This window comes from Anastrepha ludens, chromosome 4, assembly GCF_028408465.1.
Source record: "Anastrepha ludens isolate Willacy chromosome 4, idAnaLude1.1, whole genome shotgun sequence".
Taxonomy (NCBI): domain Eukaryota; kingdom Metazoa; phylum Arthropoda; class Insecta; order Diptera; family Tephritidae; genus Anastrepha; species Anastrepha ludens.
In genome coordinates, this window is record NC_071500.1 from 4,251,301 (window position 1) to 4,272,618 (window position 21,318).

Below are 21,318 nucleotides of genomic sequence, written 5' to 3' on the forward strand. Positions count from 1 at the left end.
GATTTTTCTCTATTTAAGTACCAGATTGGACGAACTCGCAGTTTCAGAGAAGGAGTTGAGTACTCAGCGTTGTGTAATTGAAGAATAAAAATAAAGTTATATGCGATTTACATTGCGAAAATTTGTTGGTGTGTATACAGGGGATACGTCAAAAAATTATGGGGGGAGGAATGTATAAGTATATTCTTAAGTATATATACTCATGAAAGGTGAAGTCCAAAATAAACAAGACTGAGCTAAAATAGAAACCACCTGAGCTTTGTTCTGATAACTTCGAGTTTATTTATTCAAAATAGTTTCCTCTGGCCTCGATACACTGTTTTCACCAAGCTTTCACTGGACGCCAGCTAGGGATGTAACTTCCAACGCACTAACTCATTAAAAAGATGGCGCCATCAAAAACATTTTTATGACGCCAGTCTTGTTTATTTTGCGTGCCCCCTACTAGTCGGACGGAATTAATTGAAATCCAGTTGATTTAAAATTTGTATTAATTGTCTAGTGTTTATGATGCCTTGCCAAAATATCAATATTTAAAATATATCTTTCCCATTCAGTGCGGCTGTTACGAATCTGTGTAAGCGATACTGGAGTGGAAAATGGGACAAATGAAACTTAGGATAAATCGGCCAAAAACCACGCTGGCTTCAAAAGTAGTATCGGAGTAGGTGGTATAGTATAAATATGGGAGTACTACTAAAGTGTTAAATGCGAGTATAATTTTTTTTATCACACATCACCTTTACTGTTATTAAGCAGGATTTTGAAAAAAATTTAAATCCGACTTCAACACCCCCACCCCCCCTTTCCATTTTAACACCCCCTCATGCCATATATCGCGAGATAGAGGCATTTTGAGGGATTACTGTGATCAACACATATTCAAAATTGCATGAACACTTGGACGCCCAGAAAATTTGTTCTGGTTTCGCACTATTAGTTTGACAATCGTCCATAAAAAGACTCGTGTCTATTGGCGTAAAGAAAAGTTGAAGAAATTTAGCCGCGGTGGTTCAGAGTACGTTTAAGATGTCTGAATAGGTGGTGAATCTTGGATCTAGGCAAATGAGCTGGAAACAGAACAGCATCGAAAATATGGGTGTTCCAAGAGGAACTTAATTCAGCAAAGGATGTTCCAAGATGAACTTAATTCGCGGAAGATGCACCTCAAAGAGAATAGCGGTCACCCCTCGACAGGCAATGACAAACCTCCGAGTGTATTTCTGCCATCAAAAGGCTCCTCATAAAAATATGTGCCGTTCGGAGTCGCCTGAAACTGTAGGTCCCTCCATTTATCGAAAAACATCATGACGCACACCACAAATACGAGAAAGAACTCGGCCAAACACCTAACAGAAGTGTACGCGCCAATTATTTATTTATTTTTAACCGCCGAAGACGAATCATCCTTCACCGGACAATGCGGGCTCTCACGTACCGGCGCACTCAAGACAGTTTTTGAGCACTCAAAAGATCGAATTAATTGGCCATCCGCCTTATAGGCCTGAAATGACGCCTAATGATTCCTTTTTGTTCCCAAATGTCAAAAATAAAACGCGAGGTCTACATTTCTCAACGCCTGAAGGAGCTATTGAAGCCTTTAAAGAGCTCCGAGTGGCAAAAGTGCTTTGAAAATTGGTTCAAGCGAATGCAGAAGAGGAATCTTTTGAAAGACAAGGGGAATCCCTTGAAAACAATAAAGCCATTTTTATTATTATCCCACTGCACTTTCATTATTGCGCGCAAAATATTACTTAAGAGGCACTTATTTGATTTGTTTGCTAAAATAATGCCATACAGGTTGGCTTTTATGGTTGCATGGGTTTATGTATGTGCGTACATACATATTTTTCTTATAGCAATTCAGCAATCAATGTTTTGTTTCACTTTCAAAATATCAGAGTAATAAAAATAAATTTTGTGAAATTTCACTTTAATTACTGATTCGCACTGTGGTGGAATTGTCGAATAGCCGCTGTTGCAACATTCTTAGCGGGCTCACAATTTTCAGCAACTTCTCCATTTGGGTGCACATGCACATTTATATGCACTCTTATTTAAAATATTTTATTTATTGCGAACGCATTCCAGTTTTAATTGACCCATTTTTTTGGTTTTGTTTGCTTTTCATGCTTTCTGTGCTACGAACTTCTTCAATAAAACAAACTGGCGGAAAGTCGAAAGTCAGCGAATAATATAGTATATAAATATGCATTGAGGCACATTCTTGTGTGCTTATGTTGAAAATTTTTATACCTTTTTGCTTATAATTGCAAAAATAATAATAACAGGGCAATTCCATGACAAGTGAGCCAAGTATTTTGGTCTTCGATTTAACCGAAAATTGCTTTATTTCTAGGTGCAGCGAACCAGTCAAAATTCAGTTCAAAATACTGTTCCAGGGAAGCGCTAGCATCCGTATTCATATATTATATGTTGAGCATTCGATCGAACGAGCGACGAATCGATCGATATGTTGGTACGATTAGTAAGCTGATGCACAGTATTTTTATTATATACTTGAAAAGTTCGTGGATTTCCAACTTAAAGTCTCTGCTAATAATAAGAAAAAAATATATAAAAAAATTTGAAGGGGTTGCGTTTTATACAAATTAAAAAAAAATGTGTCCCAAAATTTCGAAAAAAATTTCTTTTTTTAAAAATATGTGTTATCCCAAAAAAATAAAAAAAATGTCAAGAAATATCGAAGATATCTTAGTTTAAAAAACTCCATGCCAATAATTTTCATTATTGAATAAATCTTAAACTTATTACATTTTTTCAGTTCACTTCTTATGCATAAATCAGTTTTCAGTAAAATTTAAGACTAAGACCATTTGGTAATCGGTTACTAGTTCGAACCATCTGCCAATAACTTTAAAATATTTAATTTTACTCACCTGTAAACGAATGGACCCACTTCCGTCAACCTCGGTTTTTCTCCACTCAGGAAACCCTCTGGATTTGTGACATTATATATATACACTTTAGTTAGACGTACGACGCCAGGCCGCTGCCAGTAATGATAACTTAACGTATCATTCCATAGCCTTAAATTCTACAAAAAAAAATTAATAAATAAAAAATTAAAATATAAAAAAAGTTTGGCTAGATTTTTTAAGTATCAGCTTTGAATGGTCACCTTTAATATAAAATAATCCAGCCATGGAATTGATGATAGCATTATTCCTATAATTAATGTTACTATTCCAATAATTATCACAGCTAGTCTATCTGAAAAAGAGAGAAAAATTAAAAATATGTTAATGGGGTGAGCGAAAGAAGTGGTTTAATTATGAGGAAGAGAATAAGAATAAAATAAAATAAATCAAATAAATCAAATATTTTTTAATTATCATTAATAGACAATTTTAAGTGCCCTAGAGAAGTTTGAGCAAACCCTTAATTTGTCCTTTCGGCCCTTTTGAGGCACATACGTCCCGGTAGAAGTTTTCTCATATCTAAAATAAATATTGGAAATTGGAGTTGGATAAAGTACGCGCCGTCAGATATCCTTAGGTGAAAACAACGTTAAAGCAACCTAATTTCAAAGGTTCATGCGGAAAAATTCCACTCAAGCCTCGCCGTTCTTTTTGAAAGTGGCAGAGATAGGATCTCTTGCTAGTTATTTATGAATATTCTACTGATTGAGTGGATATACAAAGTGGCACAAAATGAATCACCCTATTCGAAGATTTATAGTTTTTGCTCTTGACGTCGTACTTCAATCATATTTGACACTTGAGAACTGACGGCTACAGTATACTACAAACAATGGAGCAATGGAGCGCGCAAAGGTCAGAATAAAGATTTTCATTCATCACTCATCTAGCAATGCTATTAAAAAAAAGTTGATCATAACACCTATGGCAGTGTTTTCAACTCGAAAAAGTATTTCATCGATCGATATAATTAGATAAGTCAATTGCTCCTGTAGGATTTTCTATCCTACAGGGGAAATCCTCCACCAATGCTCTGGTTCGAAAATTAAAAAGTATTTGAAACAAATCACTTTCTGAAAGGAAACAAAGTTGTGGAATATTGTAGTAAAGAACCTATTCTAAAAAGGAGCCCAACTTGTAAATAAAATATAAGATATAACTTGTGGCACCATCTTTTGGAAAATGTTTTAGATCCAGCATCGCTATACTCTGAAAATTATTACAATTGGTTATAAGTAATTTTAGATTTTGCCTAATTTTTGTTGTATGAGTTTCAAGTAAACTTCTTTTCTTCTTAATTTTCCCAATAGCCTCTTAAACGATTCTGGCAGAGTTTAACAAAGCGCGTCAGTCGTTTCTCTCTCGTAAACACCAAGTGAAGCCAAACTTACGAGTGGAAAAAGCGATTTCAGTTGGGCGGAAAAACCCTTAGTGACGAAGAAAGATCAGTCTATGCATAGAGTGAATTATTTCTTAAGAACATCGAAAAAGCGTGTAATTTCTTTGAAATACAAAAAAAAAAACAGAAGATCAGTGGAAATCATTGAAGTGGAATTGAGGACAACTAAAACAAAATTTGTTAATAGTGGCTATTGAATTTCAGACAAACAAAAATCACAAATTTCACATTCTGAGGCTATTATCTATTCATGAAACCGCATTTCATGATAAAAGAAAAGTGTCTTTAACGGATTAAAGCTCTTTAAGCCGTTGTGATCAAGTTTAAAAAAAAAATAAGAAAGAAATAAAAGAAAAAAAATAGAAAGAAAAGAAAGGAAAAGAAATCTGTTTACAGGGCAAATAAATTGTATCAGCAAGTTGAGGAAACGGCCCTAAAGTGAGAAATTCTGAAGTCTCAGAATAAACTCGCACAGATTCGTTGCTATTTCCTTAAATTTAACCAAGTTCTTCTCCACCTGATCTTTCTAACGCACAGGAGGCTCTGGTCCAAGGGCTTGTATCTATTCGGTCGACGAGACCCAGCCAACGTAGCAGCTAGATTTTCATACCCTGCACTATATCGATGTCATGGTAAAGCTCATACAGCTCATTGTTTCGCCGCCTGTGATATTCTGCTAACCTGCAATAAAATCTTCCGCAGAATCGTTCTCTCAAACACACCTAGGGACGCCTCATCGGATGTTGTCATCGTCCACGCTTCTGCGCCATACGGTAGGACGGGCATGATGAAAGCCTTATGAAGTGTTTTTTTGCTCGTTCGAAGTTGGATGGTTCTATGTGTAGAAGAAGGCCCTAAGGAAAGAAATTGAGGAAACGGCCCTAAAGTGAGAAATTCTGAAGTCTCAGAATAAACTCGCACAGATTCGTTGCTATTTCCTTAAATTTAAACAGTGTTGGAAATTTCCGTACTAAAACTATTTTTGTATGATGTAAAATGCAACAAATAAGTTTGCAACACTACTTTTAAAGTAATAAATCTTAACAGCAATGAAAAAAGAGTCCAGTATAACAAACGATTGGAGAGAACAATTCAGAAGAGCAACGGTGTTCGCCGAGGCATTCAGTGCGAACTGACACCATTAGTCTGGTCCTGCATTGGTCTTAAACTAGTCCCGTACTGTCCCTAGTGAACGTTTTCACTTTTCGATACCTAAACAATCGCCTGCTTTATGTGTTTTGCATTGAGTAAACTGAGAACGGATGTCGCACATCGATTGCCGACGACAGCCACGAAGTGTTAATTGGAAGTGACGTAAACAATAACAAAATGAGTAGGTGCAGAATGTACTTTAATGCCAGTACGTATATGTGTATATGTGTGCATAAGTATAAACAATGTTATATTACGTGCAGGTATACATAAAAATTGTTATTGCAAAGATAGGCGATGCTGTGCTGTGCCGTTGGGAAACATTGGGAATTCCTGTTTACCGTTGTATGCTTTTGTGTAATCCGATATGCAGGTATTAAAGTGCTTTAATGCCCTGTTGATTGCGTAATCAATGGAGTTGTGCCAGTTTCGACAACTCACCCCAAGGACTGTCCAATAGCCTTGAGATGAGTGAAGTGTGTCGAAATCTGCCAAAATTCAAACAGCAACTGATTTCATGTAAGTGATTGGCGATTGATTTAAATTACTATGCATTTATGGACACTTATTGATGTTTATATACCTATACGAGAGTGCTTCGCCTTGAACAGTATGTAATAAATAAAGGGTGTTATTGGTGTTAACAGAAGTTATAGGTGAATGGATTGCGCTATCGAGAGATGATTAACGAAATTGGGTGGTATTGATCTGGACAACGTTCATTTTCAACAAGACGGCACTCGTGCGACACAAGCAACGAAACCATTGATCTTTTACGGGAAAAGTTTCCGGACCGTGTTATCTCTCGAAGAGGTGATCACAATTGGCCTCCGAGATCTTATGATTTAACACCTTGTGACTTTTTTCTTTGGAACCACGTGAAAGAAAAGGTTTACGCCAACAGCCCAGGGTCGATTCATGACCTCGAAGATGGAATTCGTTAGGCTATCGAGAACATAGGGCCGCCACTTTGCAATTAGGTTGTGGAAAATTTCATGAAAAGGATATTGTCCTGTAAGCGTGATGGTGGTGGTTATTTGCCTGATGTTATTTTCCATTATTAAGGGCATACCTTCCTCTTTATAATGAAATAAACACCCTATAATTTATATAAAAAAATAGCATTTTTCTTTGAATATCAAATTAACACCTCTGTTTGGAAAACCCTATATATATTGTAATATTGCTAAGAATTTGTATACTTTATATTTTTGGTTACTTACTATATACAGGGTGTCCGGTGGCAGAATTAGGTTTCAAATTTACAGTTTCCCCTTAACCGCAGATCGTGTGAGCAGAGAGGGGACCGCAGTAGCTTCATTATACGTGCGAGTTGTTTGGTGAGGATGTCCCAATGGACGGGTGAACAACGTGTTTTCATAATCGAAGCATATTTCAAGGGCAATGATTCGTGTCGAACTGCTCATCATAGATTTTTTTCACGATATATTGTAATATTCGACGTTTGTGTGATGCCCCAAGTGAAGATTTGATGTTTTCATGGGTGAGATTGTTACAGGCAACAAGGTCGGTGGCAAATAGTCCACTGCCGGGCTCAGTCGGATATTGATAACAAATGAAAAAATTGAACTCGTCGCAACTGGATTGCCCTATAATTCGCGTCAGTCCCTGTGTAGGAGGGACTTGCAAAACTTATTGTGCGGAAAATATTGAAGAGATTTCATACGGTAAACACTAACCACTCGAATGATGAATCCCATTTTAAATTAAATGGATGTGTAAACAGTAAAATTGCCGTTCTTGGTCGCCTAAAGGACAAACCCCACTACTAAAACATCAACAAGTTCGTCACAGTCCCAAAGAGACGTTTTGGTGTGCATTGTCAGGCAACAGTTAAAACTTTGTTTTGAAGACCGTCGAGGGCAAGCAACTTTGGTGGACGGTGTTTCCTATCGGCGCATGCCCCACGATAATATTTTGCCAGTGATGAGAAAACATTCGTTCTTCAGTATACAAACATGGTTTCTGCAAGAAGGCGCAACGTCAGATACGGCCAGAGATACCTTGATTTCTTCGCTAAAGAACTAATAAGTCGTTTAGGTGAACAATTTTGGCCATCCAGGTTGCCCGATCTTAACCCGTAATGACTTTTTTCTGTGGGAGTACCTCAAAGATAAAGTCTTTGAAACATAACCAGCCACCATCTCATCACTAACGGGAAATATCGTTCGCGAGATTAATGGCATCCCGACATCACTTCTGCAGCGAGTGGGACGGAGTAAGGAGGACAGAATCCAAGAGTGGAAACGACTTAATGATCAACATTTAGAGGAGATTTAAGAGGACGTTTCCTCTTTTCATTAGTAATTATTTTTTAATTCAGCTATTAATTCGAAATTGTGCCAGCGCACACCTTGTATTTCAATACCGTTTTTACGTTAATGAATGAAAGAATTTTCTTTTCAAGAAATAATAATTAAAGAAATTCTACATTTTCTACGCCAATTGTTTACTACCTTTGGCATTTTATTCATTTGTTCTTACCCAATGACCAAATTTTCAACTGTACCAACTTTGCGGACAGATTTGTATGGAGCACAAAGGATTCTGCACAGGTCGGGCAAGAGATGACATCCACCCAAACGTTTGTATTCTTACAATGCTGGGCTAACTCTTTCCGTTGTGTTTGCTGATGTGATTGTTTTTGTTGCTTCGCTTCAGCACCTTGGGCGCAGAGGCTGCAAATGTAACGCAGCAACGAACGCATGGCTCCGAACTGCACTGTTTTGTTGCGACGTAGAATCATCACGCACTAGTATTCAAAATCACAATAAGTTCCTTATTGTACAGTACAAAAGAAAATTATAACTGATAATAATCGTGTGTCGATTTGCATGTGTATAACGGCTCAATCAATTGGGATAGATAAATAAATACAATCAATCAATTGTCGTCCATCTCACTAGCATCGCAATAATGGCTCGTAACGGTTAGTTAAAGATTGTCAACATGCAACGCGTGCAGCAACGCCCACTTCTCTCAAGTAAGTTCGACGAATCGGAGTATTAATTTGATTAAGTATTTAAATATGGGATTTCAATAAAAATGCAAATGTCAATTAAATATTTGTAGTCAGAAAATTATATGATATCCATTAGATTTATTCAATTATATTGTTTTTCAATTTTTAGTTTTTTAATTTCAAATAATTTATTATTTTAAATGGATTTTACGAAGATAATCAACCAGCGAACTTTTGACTAATGAAGTTGGTGAGTAAATATGACAGTGAACACTTTCTTCGCTTCATTCTCAGTGCTTTATTTTTCATAGGCTTTTTTGTTTATGTGAGTGTACAGGGCCTTTCAAGCTCAGATTTATTTTTTAATTTCAAATCCAACACATATTTTCAGTGTTTCTTGTATCTTTAGTATTCTAGCAAAGATGATCTTTACTCTTCTTCTTCTCCTTATTAATTTCGAGTTTAACACAGCGCCGAGCTTAACAAATCAAGTCAAGCCAAGTTCTTCTCCACCTGATCTTTCTAACGCAGAGGAGGCTTTGCTCCAAGGGATTGTATCTATTCGGTCGACGTGAGCCAGCCAACGTAGCAGCTGGATTTCCATACCCTGCGCTATATCGATGTCGTAGTAAAGCTCATACAGCTAACGTTCAAAGGTCCAAATATTTCCACAGAATCTTTCTCTCAAACACTCCAAGGGACGCCTCATCGGACGTTCTCATCGTCCAAGCTTCTGCGCCATACGATAGGACAGACATGATGAAAATCTTATAAAGTGGAGGTTGATTCCATGTGTAGAAGTCCAAGCAAGTGGAGAGAGTCCCTGATTGCCATTCACAAGACTTCTGCATATGGTCCAAGTTGCTCACAACCTCCAGGCTTCGCCCAAGTATCCTAGCTTCCGAAAATTCGCTTGAGAGCGAGCCAATGTGAGAATGGCAAAAAACCAAGGATATCTAGTTGTGCGTTGGGTTTGGGACCCGCCACGTATAAATCCTCCCCCAATAAAGAACAGACTGCCTTTACCAAATCTTATGACAGATAAATTACAAGGAATTGGAATACCAAAACTGCGAACTTTACTTTATCACTGTCTAGGAAAGACAGCAAAATATTGGTTGGAGTACTAACGGGACATTGTCTCACCCCACATCACGCAACCAAAATGGGCCAAGTCCAGAGCGATACGTGTAACATATGCAACCAAGCGAATGGTAGGGGTACTTTGGAACAGTTACTTTGCCATTGCCCTGCTCTCTGTAGGACTCGACAAATGTGCCCAGGATCAACTTATTTTCCACCCCTTAGGGTTATTGCTGACGAAAGGCTGAACGGCTTCTTAAAACTCGCGAAGACGCGCATCAAGAATTACCTGAAATAATAATTCGACTCCAAATATTTAGCACTGATAACATAATGGACCATAGGGGTCTAAGTGAGATCTTTTTACAGACCAGCCAGCACTACCTAACCTAACCTATATCGCAATCAGTTGACGGTAGGCGTATTTTCAGCTGTTTTTCAATGCTGTATCTCACAGATTTCTTCGATACTTTCAACTGAACTGCCGGAACGAACACTTACTGGTGCTCTTATGTTTTGTTCTGTCCTCAAAATTTTGTGTGCATTGTTGGGCAATAATAATGACCAAAAATATGCATAATTCGGGAAAAATTAGAATTTTCACAAATGCACAATTTCCGTTAGGATTTTAATAATTTTTGTACACTTCTCGTGCGAAATCTTATTTTTATTAGTAAATTTTAGATTTTCGTTAAGCTATTGCTGAAATAGGTTCCATGGAACTGTGATAGTTGTTCTAAAATAAAATGTTGCTTATAAAGAAACTCAAACTTGAAAGACCCTACACAATGCAAAAATTTTCCGAATTCACTTGCGATTGCATTTTTCACTTTTGCAGTCTTTTTCAGTTTTTGGGGTCAACATTTTGTATATTCAGCATTATTTCGAGAAAATAAAAGAGGCATTCTGGTTTACAAGTGAAAATAATGCCAAGTTAACATTTTAGCCAGTTAAATGGGATATTTCACGCTAAACGTGCATTCTTTTGAAAATTAAATAAACCTTTGAATTTTTGTATTTTTGAAATTGAATTTCATATGTAATTAATCATACTCGTGTGCAAGTAGAAAGTATTGACGCTATGGAAATTGAAACTTACCGTCCAGTATCGCTCAATCCATTCATAGCGAAACTACTGAATAAAATCATTACAAAAAAAAAATTACATACACCCAAACCAGCTGTGATTTAAAAGAGGGAAATGAGTTTCTGACTGTCTGATGTACGCAAAATATCTTATCACTGAACCCCTGTCAAAAAAGACACACACATTCATTATCTCCCTCGCTTTTTAGAAGACTTTCGATAGGATTCGAGGGCATGAAATAATCGACCGATTGCAAACGTGAAAAACCGTACCTATAAAAACCAATTAGGTTGCTGATTTCAAGACAAACCGAAGCACTTTTTAATGAGACCCCAAGAATTTCGCCGATTTCTGTCACCTCATATCTAATAGCGTAAAAAAAACTCGCTTAACAATCGAAATTGAAAAAAGAATTAACTTCATATGCCAGCCTAACTCAACGCTATGCATGGAACATATTCTCGAAACTTGCCCTTCTCTAGCACAACTGCGAGTACAAAGTTTTAATAAAGACAAACCATCTCACCTCCCACCTCAAAGCTCTGTTCAAAGTGGGTGCCGCATTTTCTCACTGTTGACCAAAACCAAGACAAAGCACCGCATCACAAGTCAATCAAAACAATGGCAAAACTACATGAATTGAACTTCGAATCGCACCGTGTTCGCCAGATTTTGCTTCCAGCGACTACTACTGTTCGCAGACCTAAAAAATGTACTTGTCGGAAAGAAATTTCGCTCGAAAGCAGAGTTTACCGCTGAAGCTGAGGCCTGTTTTAAGGCAAGTTACTTTTGTAACTCAGTAGAGTTGCATTTAAACACATCCTTTACCACAACTTTCCCAACGAGAGAAGATTGAGACAATGGGGTAATGGACAATAGAAGCGGAATCAGCATCTATACTGATGGTTCCAAGCTAAATGATCAAGTAGGCGGAGTCCTTCATTCTGAAAGAATGAATGTCAACATCTCATTCTGGTTGCCGGATCACTGCAGTGTATTTCAAGCTGAAATTCTGGCTATCAGGGAAGACCAGCTAGCTCTAAATAAAAGTGTCCTCAGCACAGGAGATATAAACATATATTCAGATAGCCAATCGGCCTGAAAACTTTAAAATCGCCAATATTAACTCGAAGACAGTAGAAGAATGTATCGACGTTTTGACAGAATTATCACAGTACTTTGTAATAAACCTGCTCTGGGTGCCGGGTCAGAGAGACATAGAAGGTAACTGCAGGGCAGATGAACTAGCGAGATTGGGCGCCACATTACCGATCCAACCAGACAAAGCGGCAGCAACTTGTAAGATGCTTATAGTTAGATAAACACACTATCAGAGCTGCCAACAGGCTATGCACTCAGCCCTGACCTGTGCAACAAGTAGAATGACGTGGCCGGAATGGAAGATGGGCCGCAAAAACCGACTGTTGCAACTAAACAGGAAGAACATGAGGAATCTTCTCGGGCTCCTAACAGGGCATTGTCTAATTGGCAGGCATGCCAGTATACTGGAAGCACCCTATAACGACTATTTCAGAAGCTGTAATGACATTGAAGAAGAAGAGACTATAGAACACTTTCTATGCGGATGCATGGCTCTGGATAGAAGAAGGTTCAATATTTTAGGAAAAAGTTCGCTGAATAACTTGGCAGAAGAAGCCAATATAAAAATAACAAGTCTTGTTAGATATACATATTAAAGCCACAGGTTGGTTCAATGAGGACAATGTAGAGAGAGGAGAGGGGACAGAACCGGTGGTATCACAATGGGCCTACAGCAGGCCTAGGTGTGCCAACCGACAACCACTATACCTACCTACCTACCTAAGACAACCAAGAAATCATTCTACGAAAGTGGTATTGAATGAACGAATCAATGGAAGATAAATGACTTAAAAAAATGAATAAGGCTAATTTTAAGCAAAAAAGCGTGTTTTCTTTGTTAGGCCCGAGACTTTAGATATAGAGAGCGATATATAGCGTAAGATATAGATATATAGCGTAAGATATAGAGCTTCCAAATTCTGATTTTCGTTGTGTAACACTTTATTTTTTGGATTGCAGGTTAAACCAATGTCAATGAAACAAAAAATATATCTTTAGCATTTTTTCCGCTATTTTCGATAAAACATTAAAAAAAGGTGCAACATTATTTTGGTAAATAAATTAAAAAAAATATTTTAAAATTGTTTGTTTTTTCCATGTTCACTGCTCTCGGGAGCATAGGGCCTCGACAAGACTCTTCCATCGTACACGGTTCTGGGCTCTTGTTTGCGCTCTGTCCCATGAGACGTCGGCATTTGTTAGTTCGCGCAGCATCGACCTTCTCGAAGTGTTTTTTGTTCGACCGCGACCTCTGCTCCCTTGCGGGTTACAGTCCAGTGCCATTCTCGTGATTTGCCTTAGGATGGGCCCCTCGTTCGTTAATCTCCACAGTGCGTCGATACTAATGGTGTTTGGCCCGAATATTCAGCAGATGATGCGGCGGCATTTATTGATGACGGATTGTAGCCTCTGAGTGATGTTGCTTTTAAATTATTTCCACTAAACAAATCAAGAATTTTGCGATGTGTTGTTCTAAGGGATTGACGGTTTTCATGGTAAGTTTTAATAGTTTTAAGGCGTTGTTCTATCGTGTAAAATTTTACCTCTGTCTAGTTGACAAATGTCAAAGATGTTGAGTAGATATTTGTGGAAGATTTTTGAAGTAACAATAAACAAAAACAATTTAATTACACAACGGAAAATTCGTCGAAAGACGAAGGTTAAGGAAAGCGGAGCTTTTCTTGTTATTTGCATGAATAATATTCGAGCAGAAACTGCATAGTTTTCCGTAAAACTCAATCAAGCAGAAGCAGATGCTTTCCATAAATATGCCATCTACACCACTATCATCGCACATCCAACTCCTATCTGTCTCTCAAAATCAAAACTCTTGTTTGAAAATACAAAATTTCACTCTCAATGCAATTCTCTGTATTGTAAAGCAACTAAGTTAGCTGGTAAATCGAAGCACTCTTCTAATGATAAAGTACAATTTGGCTATAATTTAAGAATGTTGTGTAGATTCTCAGTATGCCATAAGTGTATATGTGTGTGTATTTATGTGCATAAATAGTGTCAAGAAAGAGAGAAAAATGTTATTATTGTGGACCAAAGATCAAAGCAAGCAGCTAAGAGACCAATAACCGCAAACGATAAACTGTGTCACAAATGTTAAAATTAATTATTTTTCGCGCAACGCGCAAACAGCAGCCAGCAGCCAGCCCAACAGCGAAACCAGTCAACAAAAAAATCGGCGCGCGATCAGTATTGACCTTGAATTTGCGAAAGCTTTTTATTTGCATGTTTTACCTCTTTTCTTGCGCATTACAACGCAAAGCGACACAATATGGCATTTGTGGTTGTGGTTGTTGTTATTGCCATATTGCCATTAAACGCTTGCGTCAACGCTGCCCGATAAAGCTGCTATTGTTATTGTTGTTCTTGTTGCTGTAGATGGCAAAACACAAACGTTAATGTGGTAAATTCGGTAATCGCCTTAACAACGCCGCCTTAGCCGGTCATCTGGCTCGCTTGTGGAGCAGTGAAAGTTGCGTAAATATTTAAAAATACTCAATAAAACCGAACCGAGACTTTATAGGCAACATCTTCAAGGTCAAGGGAATTCCACAGTGCCGCATCATTCATAAAGCCCCATGCCGAGTCAGATTCCGGCAAGTAGCGGTTAATTACCTAAATAATAAAAAAAAATTAAAAGAGAAATAACCAAATGTCTAACTTTGCAAAACCTTTGCATACAAACCGAAGTGTGTAAGTGTGTACCAAGTACCTGTATATGTGTATGTGCGTATGTATGCATACCTCTTAGTTAGTAGCACACGCTTAACCACGCTGCTAGTAAAAAGCCATAAACTAAAAAACGCACATAACTACGTTCGTACATACGTTTGTGTGCCCATCCATGACTAGATGGATTCGATTCACTACTGGAGTGTGGCAGTTTAGTGTTTCAAGCGCTCAGATACTTTACTTGTACTTTATGACGCCTTACTTTGTTGCGCTATGTGGCCTATACCAGCGATTTGCCACATTTACATCCATATGTATGTATCTACATTTCGCGCATTCTTCTTCTGCACACTTCAAACAGATTTATGATACATTTTTATATACCCGTAGATTTCAGTACTGAATAATTCCTAGACGGTGCCTTTTTTACGTCATCTTTGACATTTGGTAAGATGTTAAATCTAGCATTAGCAACGCAAGAGTCGCCTTTGGCGTGCTCTCTTCTGTGTGGGGTCATAACAACCTTAACGCAAACAGATATGCCATTTTACACGATAGAAAACATGCGTTAAAATCATTGAAAGTTACTATGAAAATGGTCGGTCTTTGAGAAAGCAAAATAGGAAATTCGTGATTTTTTGGTGGAAGTAATTTTCCAAATAAATCGGCAATTCAAAGGTTGGTGAAAAAATTTTAAGAAATTGCTTCTGTGGAGAGTAGGAAAAGGACTGGCAGACCCAAAAATGGGTATTCTGTTGAGAATATCGCTGCTGCAGCGCAAAGTGTTTGCTGAACCACCTTCAACATCGATATCTGGAAGTTCCCAACAATCAGGTATTCATGAATTGACTGCTTGACGAATTTTTCATAAGGATTTGGATTTGCATCTTTAGAAAATTCAATAAACACAAGAATTCAAGGCAACAGGTCAATATCAATGCAGACATTTCGTGAACTGGTTCTTTGAACATGACTGGGGTTTCACACGAAATCATCTCGAGCGATGAAGCTCATTTCACACGGGATGGATTTGTCTACAAACCAAATTGTCGCATCTGGAGAGAAAATAGCACAATACCCTCTAGTAACTTCAGAAAAATCCGTACATCCGCAGAAAAAGTACTATTTGGTGTGGCTTTTAAGTTTGTGGAATAATCGACCCAATTTTCTTTGAAGATGGAAATGAAAGAATTCTTACTGTCCATTGCTATGGACATCTCATTGAAGACGGATGGAGCCACAAGTCTCGCAACATGGAAAAGCATTGCACTATTGCGATCTAAGTTTCCCGGTGGATTAATTTCACGAAATGGTGATTTAAAGTGGCCACCTGGAGCAAGCGATCTAACCCCACTAGACTAATTTTTATGGAGCGCTTTGAAAAGTAAAGTCTTTGTAAATACAGGATTGCCAATATTCGACGGACCTATCTGGCAACCCTATATCTTTTGACAGAGACGTTAGATCGCTTAATGACATATCGCGTTGCAAGCGTCAATCCAAGCAGATTTTTACCATGGAACAGTACACGCCACGCAAGCGCTCCCAAATTGTTGAAATTTACATTCAACAAAAGAAGTCAATTGGGAAAACTCAACGTGCCTATAAAAAATTAAATAAAGTGACAAGGGCACCTTCTAAGAACACCATTAAACGTTTGTACGAAAGGTTTTCGACTGGTGATGCTCTTTCTAATCCAAAAAGGCCAAATCAAAACCGACCAAGGCGTCGCCAAGGACATCCCAAAATCGCCGTTCTCAGCAGTTGGGCCACACTATGTTATCTTAATCGATTTTCAGGTGTAGGAAAATTTAGAAACATGAAAATTTCAAAATGCGATATCTCAGCGAAAAAAAAATGATATTTGAGCAAACCCCATCCTTTAATTTTGGTGAAAGAAAACATCTGCAAGGCTACATAACCTCAAATATGGGCAAAAACGGTTTTTTTGCACTTTTAGGTTAGGATATCTCGAAAACCAGAGCTGATAGAGTAATTCTGAGGCCAGATTTGGATTCAGCGCATCATAAACCTTTGAAAATATATAGTCCGGTTTCTGGGTCTGAGATGCTGTCGGCCTGTGTAATATGCGGACCGAGAAGGCTGAATTCAATGCGATAATGTGTGAGCGGGTCCCTGAAATTTTTTATTCTCGTATGACAGCCTGTAGACGTGCCCATGGTGTTCATTTAGATATTTAAACTATGCTATTTTTCCCTTGTAATTGTTAAGAGTAGTATTTTGAATAAAAATAGTGAAATCTGAGAGAATCTAAATTTTTAAGTTTTATTTAAAAACGACATGAAGGCGCATTTTGAAGTACCCTTTACTTCCGTAGCAGGAATGGTGCCATTGAATAGCAAATGGAGCTACACATGACATTTTTAGTTATCGATCTATTCACTAAAACTAAAACTGTTCACGCACTTCACCTAAGACTTTTATATTGTGTGTGGTTAAAGAAAAATTTACAAGCGTTCACCTGAAGTTCATCTGAAAGCCTACGGCAGCGCTTAGGGCAATAAATTGGGTTTACAGTGGCGCATTCCTCGTCTCTTTGCCATACAAATCCATCGTAGGCTTCATTTGTGCATGCGCCTGCATTTGACTACATACACACACACACACACTCATGTATGTGATGGATATGCGTGCGAATAATCGTTGTTATGAGTGACTGGTTAATGCGATATGGCCAATAAACATTTAGGGCAAGTTGAAAGGTACACTATTCTACCAGTAATCTATCGAGAGATGTCATTTTGTAAATACAGCCATGTGCAAAAGTTTAAAACCACTGCAGTTTCGATAACCTGCTTAAAGCTTGAAAGATGAAACTAAGAACATTTTTACCACATTTAAAACTTGAGATGTAATTGTAATTTTTATTCACGGGTATTTTAATTACAAAAAAATATATATACTAGTTTAAAGTTTAAGACTGCTTTCCTTAAAATGCAGCTTATTCGCATGCAAACGCAATTTAGTTATTTGGGTAATGTATTAGACTAAATTTTTATTGGGTCACTGTTTTCCATTCATGCTTCCCGGTGCACACCGGAATTGAACAGCATGGCAGAGTCACTAGGGAAAAGTGCAATCAATGTAGGCTTAAAAATAAACTGCGGCAAAACAAAAATTCACGTTTGTCTAGCAATTCAAAAGCAACTGCGGAAAGTGCTAATCTTGCTAGCGATTTTGCAGCTTTTGTTGTAGGGATGAAGATGTCAAATCTGGAATTAGCAAAGCAAAAGCTATCTCAGGTATGATCTCTTCTGTGTGGCGCCATAACAGCCTTCACGCTCACATAAAATTGAGGTTTTTCAAATCCAACGTCGTATCAGTTTTGCTCTGTGGCTGCTGTACATGGAAAGTGACTAATTCCATCACTTAGAGCCTTCAGGCTTTCTTAAATCGCGGGAAAATTTGTCTGAGGGAAAATTTCCGTATTTTTGGGCCTGAAATCTATTTTGCCGAATAGACCAAGGGAAACCTGGAGGCAAACTAGAAGCATCGGGAGGAGCTGGAGCGAATTAAAGTAGATTGTCAAGAATCGCACAAGATGGCGCGCAGGCCTGGATGATGCCCTATGTCCCACGAGGGATTGAGAACTGGAAGAAGAAGAGACTCCGATTTTTTATATTCTTCTTTCAGCTTCTGTTGAAAAATTGTTCCTTGTCGAAGCATCTCTTCTTCACTAAACGACAACAAAACATATGACAAATTGGACATATAACTGTATTTTTCGCTTTTCTAATCATGCCGTGAACCAAGCATAGCTCGGAATATGCATTATGCGGCATAGCTTCCCGTCCAGTAGCTTGAACTCCGCCTCCTTCAACTTATTTTTGCACGCTGTTCAGATCGAGCCACTCTCTCCAGGCACACAATTCCTTGCATTAGGTACAAGCAGAAACACTCTTTCACCACAACATTTCCATTGTTTAAGTTTCCAGTAGCAAACTACATCTGTGATTTTTCGCTTTTCAAGTGCGCAATCAGTAGGTTTTTAGTCTCAGAACGACTTTTATAGCCCATACCGCATAGATGCCTTCGAGGTGTCCATCGCAAATTTCGTGAAGCTGAAGCAGTTTTAGGGAAAAGTTGTGTCAATGTATCCAAAGACACGATTGGAGGACGTTTACCTCAAATCCTCAAATTCCGGAGAACATCGAAAACTACTGCTCTCATTAACACACATTGAAAAGATATACTTGCATGGGCTAAGGCAAATTTGAAACGGAATTGAAGAATCATAATATTCACGGATTAATATTCGTTTTGTGCGAATATTTGCATTCGTCGATCCTGGTGGACTGCTGATGATCGACAACTTCAACAAGCTCTTAGGCTTCCAGTTAAGGTTCATGTTTAGGGCTGCCTCTTCGAAAAAGGATAATCGGGGAGAAACTTTGAAATGTTGGATTGCCCTTCACAGTCGCCCAATGCCACCCATATTGAAAATGTTTAGGCAATAGTTAAGTAAAAACTCAAATGAAAACAAATATGGACAGCCAAACAGTTATCAAGGCGAATTCGGCTGATTTAGAGCCGATTACCTCCACAACTTGCATAGAAATGAACACAAAGTATGACTCGAAGATTAGAAGCCTTCATACCTAATTATGGTGAATTTACATTTTATTGAATATATTGCGTTTTATAAATATTTGAAGGCCATACAATGCAGTTTGTTGTAAGCGAATAGGTCAAATATTTTCTAAGTTATGGCGATCACGCTTACATAAGACAGATTTTGATTTATATTTAGTGGTCTTAAAGTACTGCGCGCTACTGTATAGGTATATTCTAGTTCAAAGCAGGCGGACACAATCAAAGGCAAATTGTGTACTCGTTCATATCTACAAATCATTTTAGTGTTCGTGCAGTAAGTAAGTGATTTTCCTATATTCGTTGCACATCTTTTCATCTGACTGCCGCAATCTCAAGTATGCACTCATAGACTCAAGTTGAGCTGAACTTATTAGCACATTTATCGATGAACGATGCTGTGCGGACTTTACATGCAAACAAAAAACATGAAAAGGTAAAAATCGAGTAAATCTGCCAGAGTGATTAATACAATTTTTCGATTTATGGCGAGTGTTTTTATTGTATGTTTAGACTTGAGAGGGGAAGTATCCAACTTAAAATACAGGGAGTCGATGGTATTTGAGGGCTTGCATACACGTGGGTATAACTTCCTGAAAATATTAATTTTTTAATAGTTCTTTTCCAGATTAGACACGGAGGACTGCAACTTAACTCAAGAAATGAAGTAGCATGCAGCTATCGTCGCTCTATGTGCAACTCACACCGATTTAGAAACCCCTAGTTTTCTTAAGTGCACCCGTTCAATCGTTCAGAAGGTTCACTGTGAATTGGAAGCATCATGCGGCAGAATCTGTTGAAAAACGTAAAAACACGAGGAACGTACTTGTCCGATCTACAGAATTTATTCAATAAGAGCAAGCGATAATTGGCGAGGACCTTTAAAATTAAATGAGTGCCCTTGCGAGGGAGCTTGATGCTTCTGAGTTGTTCAGGAAAATCTCCGGTATAAATCCTACGTTATGCGAAGACAGTTTAAGTCGAAGTAAACAGGAGAACAGCGAGTTATGCGATCAAAATGCCTTCTAAACAAACTCAAACACTCTGAATCGTCTGAGGTGCTATGGTTTTTGCTTGATGACAAAAATTTTGACCAAGACCTCAAGATTGCCGCAGAAATTACCAGAATGACAGACCGCGATGTTCCAATACTACAGAGGTTCCTGCTGTCAAGCGAACGAAGTTCCCAGCCACTGTCAAGGTTTTAGATGGGATGAGCATCAAAGGACATGTCCTTCTACCACCACACTTCTTTACTTAAGGATTTCGAGTGAATTCTGCTGCACATATCGAGGTAGAACCTTAGTGAGAGACAGTAGTGAAACCCTGGATTGATAGTGTACGCGTTGACAGCCCGTAAGACAAGCTGCTTTAGCAAGACTCTGCTCCTTGACACAAAGCAATCATGACACAAGATTGGATGACTGAAAACTTCCATGATCCCTTAACTCCGAGCTTAGGGCCGCCTAAAACCCCAGATCCTAGTCGCCTGGATAACTTCGTATGGGGCGTACTTCAGCGGCTGCAATTAATACCGTTATTCTCAATATGAAAAAGCAGTATTTGGTTTAGACCTGCAACTGTTTGCGCACTCAGATCAAGAAGGTTATTGCAGCTGGTGGGAATTTGATTGAATTGTTGTTTTTTTCCTTTTTTATAGTTAATGGTACGTAAAAAAAAATGAGCAGCTAATTTTTACCCTCAAGTTGCCCTCAAATACTGTCCGCACCCTGGTCGTCTCGAAAATTACGTTTTTAACTAATGACGTGCATTTGAAATTTTAGAAGCAGATTTTAGGTTAAAGATTAATGTGCAAATTAAAGTAATCTTATTCCTTCTTACTACTCGGTTATGTTTTTGAAATCATATGGATGAGTCTGTACACCCCTTTTAGGTAAAATCTGGTTTTAGCATCTGTATTACTGACTTAAATATATCTGCTTATAATTTCAAATATACCTTTTGTCTATTTTGTCTATTGAGGAGTCAGCAATTCAGAGGCCTAGGACCGGAATATATGGCCCCAAAATATATGACATAGAATGCTTGGTACCGATGGGCAGTTTTCCAAGCACCTTCCCAGCAGAGACGTATGTCATTTAACTATGTGTGGAAATGTCAAGAATGAGCGAATTGCCATTCTAAGCGACAGTCAGGCGGCACTCAAGGCTCTGTCATCCTGTGAGAGTAAGTTTTCTCTGGTTCTTGAGTGTATTGAGAAAATGAATCTACCTGGAACGCCCAATCGCATCAAGCTGATTCGGACCCCAGG

The 21,318-nt window shown here is 38.2% G+C and overlaps 1 protein-coding gene across 2 annotated transcripts in view; it reads right to left on the minus strand.

Moving 5' to 3' along the window:
* The window catches only part of LOC128859644 (scavenger receptor class B member 1), a 108,018-nt gene that overhangs the window by 10,642 nt on the left and 76,058 nt on the right, over positions 1 to 21,318 (minus strand). For both annotated transcript variants that reach the window (XM_054096610.1, XM_054096611.1), the window contains exons 3-4: positions 3,143 to 3,234; positions 2,901 to 3,058 (exon numbers count right to left, since the gene is read on the minus strand). In XM_054096610.1, coding sequence (XP_053952585.1) covers positions 2,901 to 3,058; positions 3,143 to 3,234 — 250 coding nt within the window. The remainder of the gene's footprint in view (positions 1 to 2,900; positions 3,059 to 3,142; positions 3,235 to 21,318) is intronic.